The 25,386-nt window shown below is 35.9% G+C and overlaps 1 protein-coding gene across 1 annotated transcript in view; it reads right to left on the reverse strand.

Moving 5' to 3' along the window:
* LOC123646099 (contactin-associated protein-like 3) overlaps nucleotides 1-25,386 on the reverse strand; it is a 202,134-nt gene that overhangs the window by 72,597 nt on the left and 104,151 nt on the right. Inside the window, exons 5-9 of the mRNA XM_045562762.1 lie at nucleotides 15,684-15,887; nucleotides 14,814-14,998; nucleotides 13,519-13,650; nucleotides 9,573-9,834; nucleotides 4,557-4,700 (exon numbers count right to left, since the gene is read on the reverse strand). Coding sequence (XP_045418718.1) covers nucleotides 4,557-4,700; nucleotides 9,573-9,834; nucleotides 13,519-13,650; nucleotides 14,814-14,998; nucleotides 15,684-15,887 — 927 coding nt within the window. The remainder of the gene's footprint in view (nucleotides 1-4,556; nucleotides 4,701-9,572; nucleotides 9,835-13,518; nucleotides 13,651-14,813; nucleotides 14,999-15,683; nucleotides 15,888-25,386) is intronic.

Raw genomic sequence — 25,386 nt, forward strand, 5'->3', positions numbered from 1 at the left:
TCTAGAGGAGCCAGTGCTCTGGGGAACACCCATACGGTGCAATAAAACCAGCACATAAAACAGAAGAAAAGATAACAACAATTATTTAGCTTTGTGGCAATTCTGTAGAGCAAGGTGATGAAGGGAAGCTCTGTGAATGTGACCCCAAATGTGATATTTTATTTAAGCCTATCTAGGAGATGTTCATTTCAGTCCATAATTCACAATCCTTCTCAACATGCCCATTAAAAATAAAGGGAGCCAGCATTATGACTATAATTAATAATATGTATTATTGACTTAAATTTGGTAAGAGGGTAAATTTTAAATGTCCCTACCCTCCCAACACACAAATGGTGACTATGTGTGGTGTGACAGATGTACTAGTTAATTTGACTATAATAGTACACAATTATACCTATACCAAATCATCACATTGTATATCTTGAATATATATAATTTTTGTTTGTCAATGAAATATTTAAAAATAAAAAAAAATCAAAGGACTCACAGCAGAGCAGCTGCAGAGTGGTAGGACCTCAGTCAGGCTCAGACCCCCAGGGAAGGCTCCTGAGCTCCTTCACACAGCAGCAAGCTGGGGAGGGGGGAGCCAGCGAGCCACTCTGGCCTTGTAGGTGTGACACTCCAGTCCTCCACCTCATGTGGTTATCTCCCTGTGTTCCCAATCTCTTCCCTCTGTGTGTCTGTCTCTGTGTCCACATCTCCCTTTTCTATAAGGACACCAGTCTTCCTGGACTGGGGCCACCTTAATGACCTCATTTTAACTTGATCACCTCTGCAAAGACCCTGTCTCCAAATAGGGTCACATTCTGAGGTACATATGAATCTGGGGGTGAAGCAACTCAATCCATAACATCATCTCTGAAACAAGTACAATTTTACCCGCGCACAGGCATGTTTGGGTTGCAGTTGCTATGTGTCTGTTTCTAACATGTTGCGGCACTGCTGGTGCTTTTGGATCAAAGGGGACTTGGGAATCCACAGAGTGTGCACGCTCACATGATCATCACCCAGCCTCGCCATTTCTCTAACTGTGTCTCCTACTGGTTCCCGATCACGTATGTTACTTTAGCTCTGATGCCACATATAATCCGAACACACATGCACACACACTCACACACCCCTGCCTCCAAAAACCAGAAATTGTTTATTTTGACTTTCTGTTGAGCCTCCTTGTTCTTATGCATATATTTCTCAGCATATTCTCGGGTGTGTTTGAGAAAAGCTTTTCCCTCTGGACATTGTCCACGTGTTTTGAACTGAATGGAATGTATATAAATGAAGATTCAGATGGAGGTAGGAATATGTATCCATTTTTCATTGTTGCTATAACAAATTACTACAAACATCCGTTTATTATCTCTCACTTTATGAGTGTGCGTGGGCTGGACTGGCTACTTAGAGTCTTACAAAGACAAAATCAGGGTGTTGGCCAGGCTGGGCTCTGAAATGGAGGCTCTGGGGCAGAATGCGCTTCCAAGCACATTCGGGGTGGGCAGAATTCAGGTCCTTGTAGCTGCAGGAGGTTCCAGTTTCTTACTGGCGGTCACCTGGGGCCTGTCAGCTCCTCCTCACCATGTCTAGCCCACTTTCCACACCAGCAACAGTACACAGAGACGTCCTCCTGCTATCTCTCTGACTTCCCCTCTGCCACGCCTCAAAACAGAGCCAAATGTCTGAAATGCTCATGTGATTACACTGGACCCATCTGGATAATTCTGGATAACCTCCCTATTTTAAGGTCTGTAACCTTAATTACATCCGCAAAATCCCTTATGCCATGTAACATATTCACAGTTTCCAGGGATTACAGCATCTTTGGGTGTCATTCTGCCTACTACAAAATATTACCCATTCCTTCATGAAATGCTTTTTGCTTTCATACATTTGTCTTAGGAGAAGGAAGTATGAAGTATTTTCTGAAAGAAATGGGAATGTGAATGAATATACATTCTCAAAGAGTACAATGTTTCACATTTTCTATTGTTTGTCTCTTTGACCTATTCCATCTCGGCTAGTCATTGTGAAAACAAAATAGTGTGGATCAAACTCCATCATCTGTTTCTGTCGTAAGGATTTTAGTTATCAACCTAGTAATGAACATCCCTGTTCTGTTTGCTGTTCTTTTGTGCTTGGTTTGGCAAAATTTTATTTGAGGTAATTATTTGTGTCAATTGAGAGCAGACACAAGGGGTATCTTGGTCCTTCTACTTGGAAACCCTTAATTCAACATCATCCGCACATGGCATTTCTCAGATCACTAACAACCTTGGCATATTATTATTCCCAAAGCTAACTGTGCTCTTTTGAAAAGCTTGGCATGCATAGCTGCATTTTTGAGGACTCCTTGTATTATCATCCATTCAAGATAAATTAAGACATTTACTTATTGCAATCTTAAAAATATTAAGCTCTCCAAGTGTACTTTGTATCTGCCTAGAGGAAAAAAAGCATCTGACTAGAGATATAAATGTACATATTATTAAAAGATAAATTGAGGCAAAATAAAATTTAAAGAGTTTATTTCCGCTAACAATGATGCAAGAATTGGGCAGCTTCAAACGGGAAGTTGTTTGGGGGCTCCTTCAAGGGATCGGCAGGGAAAAGCTTCTATAGGGTAAACATGGACGTAAAGCAAAAAAAATTATATGTATATATTTGATTTGATTGGTTACAGTTATACAGTTGCCTTATTTGGTCTATCCTTCTGGAAAGCCCCTAGGTATATAAGTTAGCGGCTTCTGATTGGTTAGCTTAAAGTTTGATTTTTCTTGAATATAGACATTTACAAGAAATAACCCCAGTTAAATTTTGCTCATATTTGTAAATCAAGCAAAGGTTAAGGTCATTTAGGAGGCCTAACTGGCTTTGTCTGCTCAGGGATTCTCAGGGCCATTTTAATTTACTTTAACAATATAAATGTACACTATGTGGCAAACGACAGCTCTGTGAAGTCTTTGAAGATGTGTGGTTGTATACTTGGAAATGTACATCTTCCATGTGATACACAGCAAATACTGATGAGGCAGATGCAATATATAGAACTGCATTTCTATTAGATCTGTATTTCTGTTTACATAGAATTTTTAATCACTATAGGAAAGGAGGGATATATTTAGCTTTCCAGTAAGAATTACACGTGATTGAATTACTGGGGTGACACTTGAGTGTTTAGCTATTTACGAAGTGAATAGTGAAAAGTGACTGTCTGCATCTATATTCATCATGGCATTTCCTACTTAATTGAAACTTTCTTACTCAAGAATAAGTTTTCTTATCATATATGTGGTGACATGGAATGATAACAGAATGCTTTAAAGTACAAGTGTCTATGACCTGATGTGACATGTTTCCTCATATGACTATTTCTCCTGTGATTCCCAGGTGTAAGCCTAATCTTTGGACTAACAAAATGTCTCACAGAAGCATTCTAGGATTGATGGCCAGGATTTGTTATTGGTTTTGGTGCTTCCTTTAATAAAAAAGCCAAATTTCCTTTCCAATCAAAAAATTCACTTGTTTCCATTTTTTTAGCTATATCAGTTGTCTTAGTTTGGGCTGCTACAACAAAATATCATGGACTGAGTGGCTTAAAGAACAAACATCTACTTCCCACAGTTCTGGAGGCTGGCAAGTCCAAGATCAAGGCACCGGTAGATGCAATGTCTGGTAAGGGCCAGCTTTCTGGCCGTGGTCTTCTCGTTGTGACCTCGTATGGCAGGAGTGGCAAGGGAGTTCTGTTGGGCCTCTTTTATGAGGGCACTACTTCCGTTCATGAGAGCTCCACGCTTATGACTTAATTACCCTCCAAACCCTCCTGATACTGGCACCTCAGGGAGTTAGGATTTTCACATGAACTTGGGGGAAACACAAACATTCAGTACTTTGCACCAATGTGACACCAATTACACTATGGATTCATTTCATATGCTTGTCTTCTATTAATTAATACTTGTTTATTATTGTCAATGTTTGGAAAATTCTTCATAGTAAGTTTTTACATTCTATTACTCCCTTCCCATTTAAAAAAATATCTATTTATCTATGTATCAGTAAACTAAGCTGTGTAATAATGATTCAATAGTATGGACTGAGATGTATAACTTAAATATACATCACAAGTAATATTTTATGTAAGCCAATGACTTTGGACAGTATGATTTGTTTTGTTTTTATAAGTTGTTAGAAGTATAAATTTATTTATCTGTTGTAGAGATTTGATTATGATATAATATTTGATGTTTGAAAGGTTTTACTTGTTTCTTGTTTACTATGTGTAGCTAAAATAAATTTCCATTTAATGTTAAGTGAAAAATATAAGGTTATTTAAAAAGCAAGTAAACTTTCTGCAGATAACTTATTTTTTTCTTGGAAAGAACAATTCATTGAACATTGTATGTTCTTTACAAACTCAAAAGTATTCATTTCGTAGGAAGAGATAAATCATTTCTTAGCATTAACTTGGTTGAAATATGACTAGAGATGCAGGATGCAAAGCAATAGAGATAAAAATGGTTCCACTGTCAGTGTATTATAGTTCAGTTGCCGTCACTTACCTCCAAAATAATAGGTGTCACCTGAATCAATCAGCACAGCCATCAGGGGCTGAATAGCTGTGTCATCATCCACTGCCACACTCACATGGCCCCACTTAGCAGATAAGGACACAGAATGCCACTGCCCATCGTTTAAGCCAGCACCTAGAAGGAATAGAATCAAAGACAACTCTAAATTACCAACTTTGTAAACATTTGAGAAAAATTCCATTCAGATCACTGAATGCATCATAAAAGACCAGTATTTACATGCTGATATGTCACTGAGAAAAAAATTAACCTCCTTTCTTTAATGAAAGGATGTCATTTACTATGACAATAACACATGAAGGAAGATATTACTCTTTCTAAAGAGTCACTGTAACAAAAAATTCTGATAATGTGCTTAAAGTAGTACCTCAAATTTAATTACCAAATACATATGTTAAAAGTCTTTACCAATGCAATAAAAAAAACACAGTTTAATCCGATCTTCAAATGCAAAATTTACTGTTTCACTGAAAATAACAAAAACACTTTAAAAGAATCAAGGAAATGAGCTGATAAAATTGTGTCAAGAATAATTGTGAAAAGCTTTTTTTTAAAATTGTCACATAATAATTGAACATATTTGTGGGGTACAACACTATTTGAAATGGGGGAAAAATTACTGAGTGTCCTATCCAGTGCACCCATTCAGGTAAACTCTGCTTTCACTGTCTGAGCTATTTTACAACTCTGTAAACTGCAGAAAACTGACAGTAATGCAAAATGATTTTTGTCAATAGAATTGCAAATGACTTGTGCCTGCTGGGATACAATTGGAGCCATTTCATATCTGTCTGTACATTCATCTCAGCATTCCTTATCTGCCTGTGTGCGTGGTGTTAATACTTTGAATTCTCCTTTGAGCTGACTATAACATCTTATTGGTTTTTCATTAATTAATGAGTTAAAATCTTTGACATATGTTCATGTGTTCTCTGATTGAGCATATTATGATTGTATGTATAATTATACCTTCTTATAAAAATTGTTATTTAGTATTGAGTAAGAAAATGCTCAGGAAAGAACTGAATGTATACTTTATATATAAGTACACCATTGTTCATATATTTACATTCATAGCCACAGTATTTAGTCTGTGATTCTTAGTATTAACTATGAAGTTAATCTTGTGAAATAATTTGCTGACATAATGAATTGTCTTTGATGGTAAATTTAAATGTTAACGTATTTAAAATCACTGGATTTATTCTGTGTTTTCTTTCACCTGGTAATATGTCAAAGATAAATGCCAATAAATGGATTAAAAATGAGATTAGCTTCACAAGGCCTATTAAATTAACATTGCACTGATGTTTAAAATTAGGCCATTATCAAAACTACATTAGGAGTCATATATATCATAATAAACACTAGCTTAGAAGTTTTTTTATAAAGTTAACATTTTAGTTGATGGTTTTACAAAGCTTGTTAATTATTAAAATAGCTGTGCTTGATTTATTTCCTTTCCAAACATACATTTATCTGAAGTTAATCTATTATTAGCATTTCAAATGTAGTACTTCTTAAAAATTAAAAATTAATATTAACATGACAGCTTTTCCTTTTAACCTTCAGTGATGTAGGAAACAGAAACAGAAGTAATAGGTGTAAGGAAAAAAATTGTACTTTAAAATCAACCGTGATTACTGGATGTCTTCAGTGTAAAACTAGGCATTGTATAAACACGATCTCTAGGATTATTTGATTCTACAGGTCTCTGTGCCTTTCACCTTCTTTTAGTTCTTTTACCCCTCTGTAGATTGTAGAAAATTGCAAGCAAGCAAAGGATTATCGTCCATAGACATGCAAATAAATTTTGTCTGTAAAAATACAGTTGAGCCTTCTCCATGTTCCCCATCACATCACATGGAAAAAGCCAGTTTTACATTATATGCAAATTCATTGTAGCTTCCTGCTTATATATCTTTGACTCTTTGAATTCTCTGTGGAATCTGCTGTAGCATCTTACTGATTCCCTCATTAACTAATGAGTTAAGTAAAATCTTTGATGTGTTCTTTTCATAATTGTATTAAGTCCTAATGGTGCCCTCTTTAGGAATATCTTTTGACAAATAACAGCAGATTTTTGTATATATTTTTGTTTCATGTTTTTCATCCAAATATTTTTTCTTTTTTTTCTTTTTGTTTTTTGTCAGCTTGTATTTGGCCTTTGGTCATAGTTTATTTCCAAGAAAATCAGATACAGTGGCATCTATAAATATTTTAATGAGAAATGATTAAATTAATTAATTGCCTACAACACAGATATTATTTTAAGTATGTTTAAAAATGAAGACGATCTCTTGTCAAAAACTACATTTAAATGCAGAGGCAAAATATCACTCTCATAAAGCCCTGAGCTAAAGCAAAATCCTGATGTGATTTAAGAACTTAGATATTTAATTCTGGTGATTGTGAAACCGAGAACTGGAGAAAATGCTTGCTCAGCATTTCATTACATCTAGAATATATGCAACTTATGAACAGTAAAGCTGAACCAACTACTGTAGGAAAAAAATTAGGGTAGTTTTTGAATTGGGCAAAAGAGATTACTGGATATCTTTTTGATGGAAGGATTAGCTCATCTTATAGGGCTGTAAACCTTCATCTTTGACTACATTACTTTACCGTTGTGTGGTGATAGAAGTTAACTTGCACAAAATTGACGGTAATGCAAATAATACTTGTCCGTAGAGATACAAACTCTGTATAGGGAAGAGATTTATTTACCTTTCCCTGTGGATATTGACAACATTTGTATCTATTTGTAATTTCATTTCAGCATTCCTTTTCTGACTACAAATGTGTGGTATTTGGGGTTCTTTAAATTGGCTTTACTGATGTAAGGGCAAACATGAATCTAAAAAAAAAGTTAACTGATCAAACAAAATCTTCCTTGGTGCCAAAAGGGATAGAGACTTTTACTTACTCTCCCTTTCTTAGAGCATTTCCTTTAGAAAATGTGTAATTGTAAATTTTTTTCTACCTCTTTGAGGTGTACATAAATCTTTTTAAAAAACTTATTTAGTTTTGAAATAACTTTTAAAAATCTTTTTAAAAACTTATTTAGCCTTTTTCTAGTTTTATAACCCAAGAATGTTTTTCTTGAGAGCCTTGAAAACATTTCTTTGAAATGTAAGTATCAAGAAAGATACTGCCCCTAGCTTCCTGACTTTGTGGCAGTTTAATTTAGGTGCATGGCTCCAAGTTGTATTTGCAAATCCAACTACCTGCTTGTCAAAGAGATATAAGGAGTTTTAGTTTCCCTTTGGATTATAGCAATGAGCTAATACAGATGTTGTCCCCAATTAACAAGTGAATTTGGGATGGACTATGTGTAGCAAATGGTGCTATCACGTCCTCTTACTTGAGGACAATTTATCCTTTATCTTGAAAACATGTATGTAATGGGTTATATCACCCTGGCTAGACAGGATGAGATTTCTTTCTGTCTTTGCAATCACATTAGTGACTGCCTCAAATGTGCATCACACTCTGGTTTAATACTTATTCAGTAATAAAACTGTTTAATTCTTTTCTACCTTGTGAAAGGGATTAACTAGTTTGGTAGGCAATTTACCTTTAATTATTTCCCCAGTACTGGTTCCTCATTAATTAATGAGTAAAATAAAATCTTTGACGTGTTCATTTGTATATGTGTGTTGGTCATGATTTTACACTTTCTTGGAAAAAAAAGCCCTATTTGTGAGGAAATAGAAAATAGGTTTGTATTTTGAAAAGATTATATATATTATGTATATATCCCTCTGAATGTCTGTTTTATCTCACACAGTTTACCTTGGATCAGAGGTGGACACCGATTCCAGCATGTGGAGCTTGTCAGCAGTACTGAGATAAGGCCCCCCTCTGAAATCCTGCTTTCACACAGCAACACTGAACAGCAGTCTGGTCAAGTGTGCATCTAAGTAGCCAGAAGGAATCTCTCTTATAGGAGGATAATCCCCTGGTTTAAGCGACACATCTGGCTCTTTTTCTGTGCCTTCTATCTTAGACTCCCCTATCTTTAAAAAAAAAAAAAAAAAAGCCCTAATTTGTTCTGATGCCAATTTAGCCATGATGTTGATGTAGGACTCAGATCTCCTCCTAAATTTGCAAATCCAATCAGCAAAATCCAACAGCTCTGTATTATCAGACTTGCCCACAGCACACTGACAACAGAGGCAGATCCATTACCATCTATTGTTACTGGGTTTTGCCTCATGGGATTTGAGCCTCTAACCTAGCAGGCATATCAAAGCATTTGCCCAACAGAAACAGACCCTAGATGAGGAGTGGGGACAAGGGAGGGCCTGTGTAGGGGCGGCCATTGTGCTAATAAAATCAGATTTCCTTGCAATTGTTCCCTGCAAAGACCTAAGGTTTACCATTTCACAAGTGAAAACAGGCTGGGTTTGGGAGGTTCAGTGATTTGCATATCAGAAGGGCGGCAAGTGGAGGAGCTGCATTCCTGCCTGGTGTCAGGCTGTCTCAGAAAACTAATCAGCCACCAGCAAAAGAACAAGAATTCTTGGCATTTGCTGGCATCTTTCACTACAAGGCGACAGTTATCAATCACCTACTGCGTATAGAATATTTCTTCACAGAACAGAAGAGGAGACAAGGGGAGGGAAGGGAGAAAAGTGAGTGCCTCTGGGAGCTGCCTGCTGCATGAGGTCCCGACTGTAGTTCTTTGGGATGGAGGATGGATGTATGTTTGTCAGGAAACGGGGCTTAAGGCTATTACATATTTTCCTTGCATATGGGGAGTTATGTCTGCAGAAGTGTCCATTTCTTATTTCTCATATGTGGTCATTTTGGTCCAAAGAATACCTCAGTGATGGCCGCATGTCCCACACATGGCCACAGTCTGGAAGACACAGCAACTCCCTCCTCCAGGTGGGTCATCGCGTATCTTGCTGCCTCATTAACTTACTGCAGAATGATTCGTCTGCTGGATGTTTGTAGGTTTAATGGGAGGACCTCCATTACCTGCCGTGACGTTTCTCGATGACTGTCCCAGCTGGAAGAGACTCAGTTTGAGTTTTCCGTCCCGGAGAAAGAGAACAAAACTCTCTGCACCACGTCGAAGTTCTCCAGAAAGCAAACGTCCTGCTCTGTTCCATGTTCGAAATTGAAAAGTGACAAACACTTTGTCGTCCCCAGAGTTGCCCGGCAGGGCCAGAAAACTACTGGAGCTCAGAAAAGTCACAGGGACAGTCTGTGGCTGAGAACATGAGAAGGACACATTTCCCTATAAATGAAACAAAAGAGCATATTGAGAGGCCTGAGAGTGGTGCTTCTATTTAATTAGAGATAGATTTTGCAAAGATTTACAAAGGCTTTTTATCTGGAATTTTATAAATTAGCCTGCCTGCTAAAGCTTAATCTATGACATGTATCTTGTCTTTCAATGTAAGGATTATTATTATAGCTGGGCAAACCTATCCCTGTAGCAGGAGAGAGAGAGAGAGAGAGAGAGAGAGAGAGAGAGAGAGAGAGAGAGAGAGTGTGGGAAATTCTCCACTTTTGTACTTCTCTGTATTAGCAAAGAAGTCTCAATATAATTTAATTCAATAGGACTTATTTTATGCCAGCTGTCTTCCAGGCCCTGTGCTAGTCTTGAACAGGACGTGTCTGCACTCTGGGAATATCCTTCTCCTGAGCAACATTTGGTCTTCCCCAAACAAAAGTCCTCATGATCTCCTTCATACCCATTTTACTACTTTACTGGTTCCCTTGCTAGTCAGTGAGTTGGCTAAATCTTGGACCCATGTTTATTTGGTATTTATATGGGTCACATTTTTAGCTTTTGGAAAATTATACTTTGACAGTGTTCCAAGTGTTTTTCAGGTCTAATAGTTATATATAAAGTTTGCTTATAGTATTTTAGCATGAAAATATTAAATTTTTATATAGTCAATTACGTCTATATTTTCTCATATAGCTTCTGAGTTTCTAATCTTCATTAGGAAAGTTTCACAACTCACTAGGTCCTACACATAGTCTCATAGATTTTCTTCCAAGATTTTTTGTTGTTGTTTGTTTCTCATCCTCCTAAATTTACATATTTTTAGTGTATGTTAGTGACCCATTTTTATTTTCTGCCTTACGGACGTTTATTTGTTCCAGCAGAATTTATGAAATAATCCCTCCATTTTATACTGAATTGAACCATATACCTTGTTACTAATAACTGCATGTACCCTGGAATCTTTCTGGGATCTCTGCTTTGTTCTACTGACTTGTCTATTCCTATCCAATACCATTTCGATTCTAGTACACTGGCTTTTAGTATGTTTTACTATCTGGTAAGTCAAGTCCCATCTCACTGTTTTTCTTTGTATATTTCAGTTCCAGACAAAACAGTTAGCAATTCAGATTCTAATTGGAATTTCCACTGAATTATTTCTATTTGTAATCTATAAATGATATTAGAAAAAAACACGTTACTGAAGTGAGACAGATAATCTAGGGTAGTGGTTCTTGAACCTTGCTAAACAGTTGTCACCCAGAGAGCTGTTAAAATCCACGCCCAGACCAATTAAATCCCAATCTCTGGAGGCAGATCCAGGAAGCAATATCTTTTAAGTCCCCTCTGGTGACTTCAAGATAAAGCCAAGTTTAAGAAACACTGATCCAGGGGTTAAACCCACTTTCAAGACTGAATCACATTTTTAAAAAATTCTCTCTTAATATACTTTAGAAACTGATATAATTCAGGTTTCATTTTAAAATATCTTGGCTGGGCACAGTTCACACTTGTCATCCCAGCACTTTGGGAGGCTGAGTTCAGAGGATTTCTTGAGGCCAGGAGTTTGAGACCAGCCTGGGCAACATAGTGAGGCCAGCTCTCTACAAAAAAATGAAAAAGTTAGCTGGGTCTGGTGGTGCCCCTGTAGTCCCAGCTTCTCAGGAGGCTGAGGCAGGAAGATAACTTGAGCCCAGGAACTTGAAGTTACAGTGAGCTATGATCACACAACACTGTACTCCAGCCTGGGCAACAGAGTGAGACCATGTCTCTAAAAAAATAAAATAATCTTGTAATACATATTATACCTATATACATAAATCAGAACATTTACTCTTGTCTGTTTTTAAATTCTGCTGAATGTGAAAGAGTTTTTATTATAAGAGAATATTTGCTGTAATGAATTAAATACCAAAAGCTTAAGAGTAATAAGCACTAATCCATAGTATAAATTTAATCACTGGACTATTACATGTTTTTAGTTTTTTATCAGTTGTAGATCTCTTGCAGTCATTATGTAGATGGGCAGCTGACCACTAGAACAACAAGGGAGCAAAACTTCTGGCTACAGATGAGCGAGTATTAGTTGAATGAACCAGTTCTGGCAACTGATTTTGCCAACAAAATACATTTTAAAATGTTTTCCTTTTACATATGGAAGCAACTATTTTCCTAGTTTTATAAAGAGCATATAAAATTGCAATAACTCTCAGAATGGAGTTCTCATATCCAACAATATGTATCCATATGCACAATTTGGAATGAATTCTCCTTTTGCTTGTTTTTATGTAAAACTTATACATTTTAACATCTTTATGCATGTATTATAATTAGTAAATAGTTGTCTTGAGGATGATATTCAGAACTCCAGAAATATCAGCCAAATTGTGGTTTTCCTGATTGACTATAATCAGTTAATAAATAATTACATCAGCAAATCCATCAATATCCCAGAGTAGCATGAAGTGTGTATGAAAACCTGTACTTGTTTTCCTCAAATAATCTTGGCCCCTTGTGTCCTAAGGCCCAATTCACTCCCATCCATCTCTGTGGCAGCACCTGTGGTAACAACACCATCGAAGTTAGCGTGGGAATGAGGGATTCTTCTGAACACCGAGGGTTGGCAGATAAAAGGTGGCTGAATGTTCAGAATGTGTCATGTTAACATGGATGCCCATTGGCCAAACAAGTGTCTGTATTTTGATCTGAGTAAATCACCTCCAACAAAGCCAACTTCAGCAACCAGGGCTCCTTTCTCTTTCCCGTGCAAGCAACACTTAATATTTCAGTTTCTCCAAGGACAGGAACTTTAGGCAGAGGGCTATTCCATTTATCTCCTTCCTCTTTTCATTTCTTTTTAATCTTGTCAAAGGAACCCGAGCACTGTGGGGCTTTCGTATCACTTCTCCCTTTGGTGTTTCTCTTTTCATGTATCTTGATGGTATTTTTCATTTGTATGATCTCGGCATGGTGCCATTCATAGTAGAGCTTAGACTTCAATCCTATCTTTTTAGATTTTTTCCTTAACTTTCTTGGAAGGCTCATGGGCTTCATGGCTGTTTTTTCCCCTTTTCTCATGCTAATACTAATGATGTATTCATTTTGTGGCCTGGTGACACAGAGCCAAAGATATTTTCACATTTTGTTCCTACAACCCCTGAGCCAACTTTTCCCAGTATGCAACAGGAAAGAAAACACTTTTTTAAAACAGTGCAAATAAATATTCCTATTATGTGCTTCTAAGATTTGCTGATAACTAAGCATGAACTTCCTCTTTAACCCAAAACTTAGATATTTTCAATTTTAAATATTGAAAGAGAATTTTATTAACTGATTTGGAAGCATTTCCAATTCATTAAGGAATAGCTCATTAGGGATTTCCATTGCAAAATAATTGGTCTCCTGAGAATAACAATACCAAAAACACAGGAGACATATGAATTCTGATTTCTATACAAAAATAGAAAGTTGTTTTACTTCATATAAAAATGAAATAACTAAGTCCTATGAGACATAATTACTTTCTAACATTTTTATACATAAAAATTGTTATATTACATGAGTAGCTGTTTTAAAAGTAAGAGTTGATTTTTAAAATATTATATCAACTGGAGACCTAACACAAATGTTTTTTAAATGCAAAAAATAACAATTCCTTTTCTCTTTCTTTCCATTAGGCTTCCTTACCATAATGCGGATCTGTGGTTTGTGTGTCTTGGCTAATTCAATAATATCCACTCCATTATAATAAAGATTTTCTAAACACCCATGAAAGCTTTTACGTGATCTTCCAGGTGTCGGAATTCCCCCAAAGCTGATCTTAGAAAGAAAAATGACATAAATAATATCATTTAGTGATTTTATGATTATCTATTTAAAACATTTATAACTACTAAGTATACCACTAATTGTCACAAATTCATTTGTGGCTTCTCACATTTCCATGTTTGCTAATTTCAAATGAAGTGTTCTATTGTATTATAATTAATGGCATTTTTAATACCTATATTTCTGGAACCAGACATTTGTATTAAAGGAAGGGGTCAACATTTTCTATGAAAGACCACATAGTAAACATTTTTGACTTTGTGGGTAATATGATCTCTTTTGCAACACTCACCTCTGCTGTTATAGCACCAAAGCAGCCATAGACTATATATATTTATATATATAATGTGTGTGTGTATATATATATATATATATATTTTTTTTTTTTTTTTACAAAATAATGGCCAGATTTGGCCTGATGCCCATGATTTGCCAATCTCTGCATTGGGTACTCTCTTTTGCTATTACACGGTTAAATTAAGGGAATAAAACTATGGATGATCTGGCATAGGACTAGGGTCTTCAGTAAATATTACATGCCTAAGCCAGATAAATATCAGAGTTTCCTGGTTTGTTCTGATTCTTCTTGAACTTTAAGGTGTCCCGTGAAGAACGGCAGAATAGATGTTATTTAATAGTGTAGCTTAGATACATTTACATGTACTTAGATGGGCAAAGGATTTCAAAAAAGTGTTAAGCCCTTAAAAATATTAAGAAATTGTTTATATGTGAGGATTTGGCTCTCTCTTTATTTAATAAATCTACTGGTATATATGTGAATTCCTCAGAGTGATTCTAGATAATGCTATGCTGGTTAGAATTGCATGAAGACAAGAAAAAAAAATCCCCCAGGAATATGTTCATAGCCAACCAATAGATGTAATATACCAAAGAAACACATTTAATAATATTACTTGCTGCCTTTGATATCTCTTAATTTGTAGATTTCCTAAACCTAATATCATAACTGGAAAAGATGATCTATAATAATAAATTGACCTATTATAAAAAATACACAGTTCACCAGGACCTTAACATAACTATTATCATGTATTACTCAGCATAGTTCTGAATTGCTACAAAATTGAATTTCTCTATAGCATTAGTTTCTTTTTCACATTATATTTCATTTAAATTATACGATCTATAATAACCTCAAAATTAAGATCCAAGTAACTGGATCCTCCCTTCGTATGGAAATGATGAGTGTGTTTGTCCACGGTGAAGTTGGCCTCTGCGTCGAGGTGCTGGATGAGGACGGAGTGCCAGTGCTGGTCGTCCAGCAGGCTGCCCAGGGTGAGGTTCACGTGAGCATTAGTGGGAGCCAGGTTAGCATTGCCTTAAAAGAGAAGGAAAAAAAACCACTCGGTTATCTCTGTTTAAAATCATGGCTTCCTTTTGTTAGTTCAGTATACAATTTGCAGCCAAACTTCCATCTCATATAGTTGTCAGATGACTTCATCTCCATTTTGAATACAATATCCTTACACCTTTTTTTGTATTCATTTCTACACTTCATTGAAATTTCTTTTTAGTAATTTATTTTTTCTTATTATTACTCATAGCACTTGTATTTACATTGCAAATATTTTCTTTGTTAGAACTTCATTATCAGCAGTATCTCATGATTTGACAATAATCTATTCTTGTTTTTATGATTATATATAAGCATAATGTATCATATGTAATATTACATATACCTATATGGTGGCCATCTTGCACAGTGTCAAAATATAATATATACTGTTTACATAAATTGTACTGTGAACACGTACACGTTACGTGCATCTGTTTGTAATGCTCTTAAACTTTCATTTATATTTTCCCACAAAAGTTCTACCCCAGACTCATTACCCTAGAGTAACTCATAGTAGTGTATCTTTTAACTCTTAAAAGTGTTCTAGTTTGGATGATAACTTTTATGGTTATTTTACCTCACTGTGAAAAGATGAAGTAACAATAAATGTACTCTTAGCTAAACAGATTTTTGAAACTGCTGCTACAAAAGTACAAACACTTTTTACCTGAATTAAGAAAAAAGACAAGCTTTCCTTTAATTAATTCCAGAGTGATGTGAGTGCCATGTTGTCCTTCTCTGTGAAGTAGAATTCCACTGCTCTGCATGGCTTTAAATTTCAAAGAAATAACATCCCTTATTGGCTTTATGGATTTTTTATCAAATCTGTACAACAGAGCACTTTGTCCATCAAAATAAGCCACCTCAGATCCTAGAAAAGAGGATATTAAAGACCAATTCTAAATTTAAATGGCCACACAGAGCACATTGAAATGCACAGGTCAACACATCACATCTCTGACACACACACAGACATACGTTACATTTCTAGTCTGTTCATAAAAGGGGGAAACTGATACTAATATATTTTCTGTTGGCATCACAAATTGATATAACTAATACCCACTGTTAGACTTTGATGACATTTTCCCAAACTTCATCATCTAGAAATACTTTAATTAATCCTCTCCCAATGGCTCCTATCTTTAGAATGGCCTAATTCTTCTCATTCTGTTTGATTAAAAACAATCAGGAAAGAAGTTGTATTTCTACTACATGAATTCTTTATTTTATTTTATTTTTTTAGAGACAGGATCTTGCTGTGTTGCCCAGGGTGGCCAGGAACTCCTGGGCTCAAGCAGTCCTGCTGCCTCAGCCTCCTGAATAGCTGGGACTACAGGTGTGTGCCCCTGCGCCTGGCTCATTCTTATGTTAAGTACCAATGTCACTCAATTTAAATACCTATTCATTCCCAGTAGCTTTGTCTTCTCTTGATTCTTACACATGTATTCACTTTAGTAAAGATTTTGTCTGTATGTAAAAGATACATACACACACAGACTGCATTTATTAAATACTGCTTTAGGCATGCAGTAAAGATTCTGTATTTTAAATAAGTTGATATGTAATATTTTTCTTAACTCTTGGCTAATTTTACTGCTAACAGGTACAGTGGTGTTTCAGCTTGTCTAGGCCACCATATCCAGTTTTTGTTCAAACGCCAGTCTAGATGTTGTTGTGCAGGTACTTTTTAGAGGTGATTAACAATAAATCAGTAGACTTTGATTAAAGCAGATTAACCTCCATAATATGGGTGGGCCTCATCCAATCAGTTGAAGGTCTTAAGAGAGAGGGAAAAAAAAAAAAAAACTTTAGGTTCTCTAGGGAGGAAGGAATTCTGCCTCCAGACTGACTTTGAACTCCAGCTGCAACATCAACTCTTCCCTTGGTCTCAGGGAATCTGCCGACCTGCCTCCTGGTTTCAGACGTGCCAGCCCCTGCAATCTGGGGAGCCAGTTCCTTCAAATAACTCTCTCTGTTTCTGTTTCTTTGGAGAAGCACAATCTGTGGGTTCTGTTTCTCTGGAGAGCCCTGACTGATCCAGGCACACAGGCTTGGTTTTCTTGGATGCTTTGTGGAGAGGGCATGATCTGAATGGCACTATTTTGGATCTTCCTGCTGCAGCTGTCAGAACTACAACACTGCCACGTTCTCGCAGCTTTCTGATGGGGTCCTATGATTTCACCGTAAATGTCACATACATTCAGCTGATCAAAACAACAAGTTGTATTTTATTAATAATATAAAAGAACATTTGTCAAAATCAATTGTAGACCAAACAATAGACATACAAATGAATTAATATTACCTAGAAAATTTTCTAGTCTTTTCCAAAAGTGAGAAAGAAGAAAAAGAAGCAATTGTCCTTTGAAAAATATATTCATGTAATAAGCAAAGATGCATGAAAAAACCAATAAATTATGAAGCTATTTGAAGCTGACTAGCTGATGTCATTCAAGCCAATGAGAAGGCATCATTTATCATTTTTAATTTCACAAAAATATTACTAGTACTTTTTTTTTTTTTTTTTGAGACAGAGTCTTACTCTGTTGCCCGGGCTAAAGTGAGTGCCGTGGCATCAGCCTAGCTCACAGCAACCTCAGACTCCTGGGCTCAGGCAATCCTCCTGCCTCAGCCTCCCGAGTAGCTGGGACTACAGGCATGCGCCACCATGCCTGGCTAATTTTTCTATATATATTTTTAGCTGTCTGTATAATTTCTTTCTATGTTTAGTAGAGATGGGGTCTCACTCTTGCTCAGGCTGGTCTCGAACTCCTGAGCTCAAACGATCCGCCCGCCTCGGCCTCCCAGAGTGCTAGGATTACAGGTGTGAGCCACCGCGCCCGGCCACTAGTACTTTTTTAAATGGCTATCCATTTCACTCACATTATCCAAAATTTATACAGTAAACTATACCTCAAAAATTGTCTATTTTATGCAGCTGTCATTTAAAATTTTTAAAGTTTCATTTTCTCACATTTGGTTAATATAAAGAATTAATGTATCAAGTACATAATGAATAAATACCACATTCTGTGTAAAATATATGTAAATTAAACAATTATTCCTTGTTATATAACTAATTATGTGCATGATAAAAAACAAAACTCTCTGTCAAATCCAAATGAAGACATCTATGATAATTACATAACCATAAACTAAGGGAAACTTAGAAAAGATCAACTAGAGACTTTCACATTTGATAATGGCCATGACTGTGTTTTTATTGTGTCTTTGTTGCTTAAAGGCAATGGTAATATTTGGGCTTCATTATTATTAATTATTTTAGTTCACTAAAAAAAGTTCTGTTCCTAAAAGGGTTTAGCCTGGATTATTTCAACCTATTTTTTCCCCCATCCTCTTTACAACTACTATTACTCTGCAATAGCAGTGTGGATCTTCTAAGACATGTAGAGTATATTTCCTGGAATGTTTCCCTCAGGCGAAATAGAATAGTAAAAAAGTTATCAAGTAAAAGAGACATAAGCAATGACCTTGAAACTCTTTTGTCCTCTAGATAATTTCTTGATTTTCTCTCCATTGTGATTTCTAATGCTTGTAACTAGAAATTTAACAATAATATGCTTTTAACTCATAATGAATATTTTTAAATAGAAACAAATTAATAAATAAAAAATTCAAGTTTTAAAAAAACAGCATAAAATACTCAACCGTGATTTGTGAAGTAAATAGATTAAAAATATGAAACTAAACAAAAATGATGTCTGGGATGGAGAGCATTTAGTCTATACCTAAGCAGCAGCTTGCTCCCTGAGTGCTGGTGAGGGAGAGTCCCAGGGAGTCTGTCTTGAATATGGTCTTCCCATGGGGAAGCAAAGTTTCAAGTCTTAATGCTTAGAAGTAATGCTAAAGATGAACCCTTCCCCAGCTTGGCCACAAAAGTCATATTTTTAACATTTTAAAACACTTGTAATAGCAAATAAAAGTTCTTATAGCCATAATAAATACCAATAATCCACTACAATATGTATTTGAATGAAAACTCTAAAATAAAATAATATCATTCAGGATCACATTTAATATTATCTTTTGTCAGAAACCTTTAGGAAAAAATTCATTGAAATGAAATCGAATTATATAAATAGGAAATGTAGTGGGATACTGAACAATTAGGGTCACTTATCATGTTTATAATAAGAATCCAAAGTTCCTCAACAGTTTCAGAATATAGGACCTGCCATCCAAAATGAATGGAGAAAACTTAGCTTTTGGTTTAAAGTGGAAAGTGCTTGTCTCATTTTATATGAATTTAGTTTATAATTACTAGCTTTATTAATTAAGGTTATAGTTTTGACTACTGAATCTCTATCAATATTAGCAATATGGACCCTTATATGTTAGTCCACTCCCAGTGGATCAGGAGCTACATTTTCCAGTGCTGAGACTAAATTTATACTTATATATTTAGACTCTTTTGGTCTAGTCCCACTACAAGCCTTTACACACACACATATATGTATATATGTATTTTTTTTTTTTTGGTGTAGTAGTTCAGAGAATAAGGATTTATACCATATGGTCTCAAATCCTGGTTTTATCTTGGATAGGTTACATAGCCTCTTTGTGCTTCAGTTTCCTCATATGTGAAGTACAAATACAAACCCTCCTCTCTCACAAGCTTGTTGTGAGGGTTGAATGAGTTAGTATCTGTAGTTTTACAACAGGGTTTGGCACATGGAGTGCCCTCAGTGGATGTCTGGTTCATTATTTTTAGAGCATTGGGCAGAGAAAAGAGGCAGAAATTAGTTTAAAAGAGCACATAGGGGATTTATAGGAAAGTGGACAGCTTAAAATGATGTCAAATTTAATTTTTGAAGAACCCAGGGAATCTTTGATTTTCAAGTCCCATGATTAGATCCTACTCAGCAAAGAGAAAGAGATTTACAACCATCTGCACTTACACAGCTCCTTTTCTGCCAGTCGGCTTATTCCTGAGCTAACTCACTGCAATCACTGTGACCTAAATCTTACTTAAAAGTATATCTACTTCATTTTCTCGTGTTAGAAGAGAATAAGAGTTTAGAAATAATACTTGAAGATTATTGGTACAATTATCATGTCATCATTTCCTCAAAGAATATTGGAAAGGAACTAAGGACAGATGTGTTCACAAGGTACCCAAACATTAATTCTTGTAAGATAAAGAGCTTTGTCATAGAAAACATTCACATGTCTGGGAAGAACTGTGTCAGAAGTAATTTCACTAAAATGCGTTATAGCCTCATTCATGCAGCTAATATTCACAGAAAACCTTGCCAGTGCTGGGTGGAAGATAAAAATGCATATGGCAATGAATTACTTTTCAGCAGCACCAAGTATAGAAAAGAGGACATATATTCTGAAATATGATTATTTCTGCCACATTCCCAGTGATGCTTCTGTAAATAGACATTTGGCCCAGAATGACTTCTAAGAATGGATAGAGAAGGAGTTTACTTACTTTAGACTCGTGCAAAGTGTGAAATCTCTGAAAAGCTAAGGCAGAAATAGGTTATTTCCTTGCATTGCTATTTCCTTGAACCATATTTTTAGCTTTACATTTTCACGCCTAAAATGTACTCTTAACTCTGACTTCTCATTACTCACACACTGTAGTTCCAAACAGAGGCATGTCTCTTCCCAATCCTGCTTTGCATCTCTTCCCAAGGGAGACATATCAACATTCAGAGGAAAACGATAATTGAAAAAGCAAGACCCTATGAAGTGCAAACACTGACAACTTAAAAAAGAAACTACTAATCCACAGTAATTTTCCTAAAGTGCTCTATGAACCACCCTTGTTTAAATCAACTAGGAGTCATCAGTTGGAGACGTTAGAACAGGAGACCTGACCAAACCATGAATCAGGATTTCTGTGGGTGAGACCCAGGGCTTTGCATTTTTAATAAGCAAACTAGGCAGTTATGATATACATTAAATCTAGAAGATGATTTATCAGAGAGAATGGGTAGATTACAGAAGTTTATTCTCTAAATAAATTGTGTATTAATTCCAATATGGAAACATGAATATCATCTTCATAGAGTTATAATTTTTATATAATAAAATGCCCTTATTTAAGGTTACAGTTCAATGAATTTTAACCAAGGTATAATATATACTTTGTGATTGCCAAAAAATCAAAGAATAGACCATTTCATATCAACTCACTAATTGCCATTTATATTAATCCCCCTAAACCCAGACAAATGATCTACTCTAACTACAGATTTCATAAAATTGAATCATATATATATTCTTTTGTGCCTGGGTTCTTTTGCTAAGCATGTGTCTGAGATATATGCATGCTGTTGCATTTATCACTGGTCTTTTCTTTCTTATTGCTGTAGGGTATTCAATTGTATGACAATTTATCCATTTATCTGTTGATAGACATTTGAGCTGTTTCCAGGTTTTAGCTCTTATAAACAGAATTGCCATGAACATTCATGCACACATCTTTGTGATGACATATGCATTAATTTCTCCTGAGTAAATACATGGGAGTAGAATTGCTGAGTGTTATATATACAGTAAGTGCATACTTAGAAGAATGTCAAATTGTTTTCCAAAGTGGTAGTAACATTTCCACATTCTCACCAGCAATGTATGAGCATTCCATATCTTTACCAAACACTTGGTGTTTCCATCCTTTTCGATGTTAGCCGTTCTGGTAGGTGTAAAGTGGTTTCTCATTGTGATTTTATTTGTATTTCTCTAATGACTAGCAATGCTGGTTAGTTTTAGTATAATAATAGATTGGGATAGGTCTATTGGGATTCTATAGATCAATTTTGGGAGGAGATTAACTTAATAATATTGACTCTTCCAATCCATAAAGATGCAAAGCTTTCCTAGGAAATATTTGCCTTCGTTCACTCACATATGTTCTTTCTTTCTGGGGACAGTGACACAGGGAAAACAGGCCTTGGTTTTACATTTCAGGAAAGACCTTGATCTCCCTTCTCAATTGTCACGCTTGACTTTTCTCCTCTTTTTCTTTTCTTCCCTCTTTCTCTTTCTTCTCCCATTCTCCTGGTAAAGATGTATCATAAAACAGTCACTCACACATCTGGAATCCACTGTGAGCTGGTTCAAATTCCAGTTCTCTAACTTATTTCTAGTAGATATGGTTTGACTTTTTGATTTTCTATTTATTTTTTTAAATGCTTGTTGAAATTTATTAGCACTTCAGTGTTTTGTAGCAAGATAATTTTCAAAATATTAAGTACGTTGTATTTTAGACACATTAGGTGAAGAAATTATATACATCGTGTAAACACTATGTTTTCTTCAATATATTTTCATGACATGAAAAAAAATGTAGTTATATTTTCAGTTATGACAAGCAAACCTGCAGAAGACTGAACTTGTCACCAAGGACAAGTAGAAAATATGTATCAAATCTTCTTGAAAGTATTAAAGAGCTACTAAGGCAGCCAGGACTTGATAATGTCAAGATCTTAGAAAGGAGATAAGCTCAGAACACTTCTGCTTTTACCCTGGAAGCATTTGTCAGTTCCTGAGGAGCCGTGAGCAAGAGAGTAGGAAGCCAAGCAGAAAGTGGCAGCACAGCTGTGAGGCTGGGCCATGAAGCAGAAGTCTCTGCAGACCCGTGATCATTAGGAGTCACATAGTGGAATTCAGGGATTGTCAGAGACAAGTTCAAACCCAGTTGGGACTAAAGAAGCACGGTACTACAGATATAAGATACAAACTCGGCCTTTGAGGGACGGAGGCCCTGCACTGAGTCAGCTACACCGTTATTTGAATTAAGATCTGTGCCTCATCTAGAAGCCCCTCAGAGGCTGGGATGGTGATTCTCAGAGGCCCATTTTGTCCTCTCTAGCCTCTACAGATTTTCGTACAAAATGTTTGGAATGCAACTAAAATAATCAAGACATCGAAAACAGGAACAAGAGAAAAAAACAAACAATAGAAAAGAGCAAGAGATAGATAATCTAGACATTGACATTAGCCAACAATCTTTAAAATGAATGTGATTAACAATTTCAAGAAAATAGATAACAAGAGGGAGAATTTCACTGGAATCTATCAATAGAAATCTTCAAACTGAAAATTGCAGTAACTGAAATTAATGACTCATTTGTTGTATTTAACAGCCAGTTGTGATTGCTCACAGCAGAAGATTAGGTTAGTAAACTATTAGGTCATTAAATATGAAATGTCCAATGTTGAATAAAAAGTGTAGGTTATTATATCTCAAACAAGAAGTAGTACAATTAATCAAAATATGTGCCTAAACTATAGACACAATTTTGCCATCTTAACAGTACCTTATTTATGCCAGCAGCAAAGAAGCGTGCAGTGCAAGTGGCGATGAAACTGCGAAAGGCTTTTTCCATAGCTTGTTGAGAACTGAATATTTTTCCTTGCAAGAAGTGGTCCAAAGCCTGGAAGAAGTGATAGTCAGTTGGTGCAAGATCTGGTAAATACGTTGGATGGCAGAGAGTTTCCAAGTCCAGCTTCTGTAGTTTGAGCAGCATTGTTTTTTGGGGACATGTAGTCTTGCAAGAGGATTGGCCTGTCTCTATTGACCCATCTCGGCTACTTAATTGCAAGCATCCTCATCATTTCCTCCAATCGGTTGCAGTAGACATCCGCTGTAATCGACTAACCAGGTTTGATGAAGCTGTAGTGGCTAATACCAGTGCTGGACCACCAAACAGACACCAATAACTTTTTTTTGATGCATATTCGATTTGGGACTGTGTTTCAGCACTTCATCTTTATCCAACCATTGTGGATAAAGCATTGTGCTGAATGCTTGCAATTGTCAAAAAGAATCCATTTTTCATCACACATAACAATACAGTGTAGAAATGGTTCACCTTTATGTCATGACAGCAAAGAAAGGCAAACTTTGAGAAAATTTCTCTCTGACACTCATTTAATTCATGTGGAATTCATCTATCCAGCTTCTTTACCTTGCCCATTTGCTTCAGATGGTCCAATATTGTTGGAATAGTACTGTCAAACCTTGCTGCTAATTCACTCATAGATTGGGATGGATTTGCTTCCACTACAGCTTTCAGCTCATCATTATCCTCCTCGGTCTGAGGTAGTTAATATGACTCATTTTCAAGATCAAAATCACCAGAATGGAACTTCTCAAACCATCTATGTACTGTGCATTCAATAGCCACATCCTTCCCAAACACTTCGTTGATATTTCGAGCTGTCTGCACTGCATTGGTTCTCATTTTTAAAATAACTCATTTTCAAATATAACACAAATTTTTGACTTATCCATGGTTTCACAGAAATTGCTCTAAAAAAAAAGTGAAAGATAAACACAAGCCAAAACACGTGTTTGCAAGACTGAGGCTGTACCTTCACAATAAAAATAAAATAAGAAGTGTCAAAGTGAAATGTCAGAGATATCAACTAACTTAGCCTTTAAGGAAATTGGACATTTCAGACTTAATAACCTAAATAGCCCACAAAACAGTACATGTTATCTAGGCTGTGGCACAAATAGAGAAAAGGATGGAAGAGGAGAGGGAGAGAGAAAGAAAGGAGGCAAAGAGTAAGAGAAAGAAAGAGGAAGAAAATAAGATACAAACATCTCAGATAGATGTAATTGAAATCTCAGAAAGAAGGAAAGGGAATGAGAGCCAGAGGAAAATGTCCGGAGAAATAATAGTGGAGAATTATCCAAACTGACGATTTATCAATTCATAGAAAAAGGAAATATAGTGAAATCCAAAGAGGATAAGTTCAATGAAAACTAAAATAGCCACATCAAAGTAAAACTGCTGAAAAGCAAAGACAGAAAAAACAAAAATCTTAAAAGTAACTAGAGTTAAGTGATGTCTCATTGTGGTTTTGATATGCATTTCCCTGATGATGAGAGACGTTGAGCCTTTTTTCATACGTTTCTTGGCCATTAGTCTGTCTTCTTTTGAAAAGTTTCTGTTCATGTCCTTTGCCCACTTTTTAATGGGGTTGTTTGATTTTTTCGTGCTGATTTTCCTGAGTTCTGTACAGATTCTAGTTTTTAGCCCTTTATCGGATGTGTTGCATGGGAATATTTTCTTCCATTCTGTAGGTTGTCTATTCACTGTAGTGATAGTTTCTTTGGCTGTGCAGAAGCTTTTTAATTTGATCAGATTCCATTTGTTTATTTTTGTTGATGCTGTGATTTTTTTCTAATGCAATTACCACAAGAATGGAAAAACAAATACCACGTGTACTCACCATTAAATTGGTATGAACTGATCAACACTAACGTGCACATATGGGAAGTAACATTCACAGGGTGCTGGGCAGGTGGGAGAGGGGAGGAGCGCATAGGTAAATCCACATCTAGCTATCTGGGGGATGAGCACTTGTCAGGCAGTGCAAAG

Source organism: Lemur catta, chromosome 10 (genome assembly GCF_020740605.2).
Source record: "Lemur catta isolate mLemCat1 chromosome 10, mLemCat1.pri, whole genome shotgun sequence".
Classification (NCBI taxonomy): Eukaryota; Metazoa; Chordata; class Mammalia; order Primates; family Lemuridae; genus Lemur; species Lemur catta.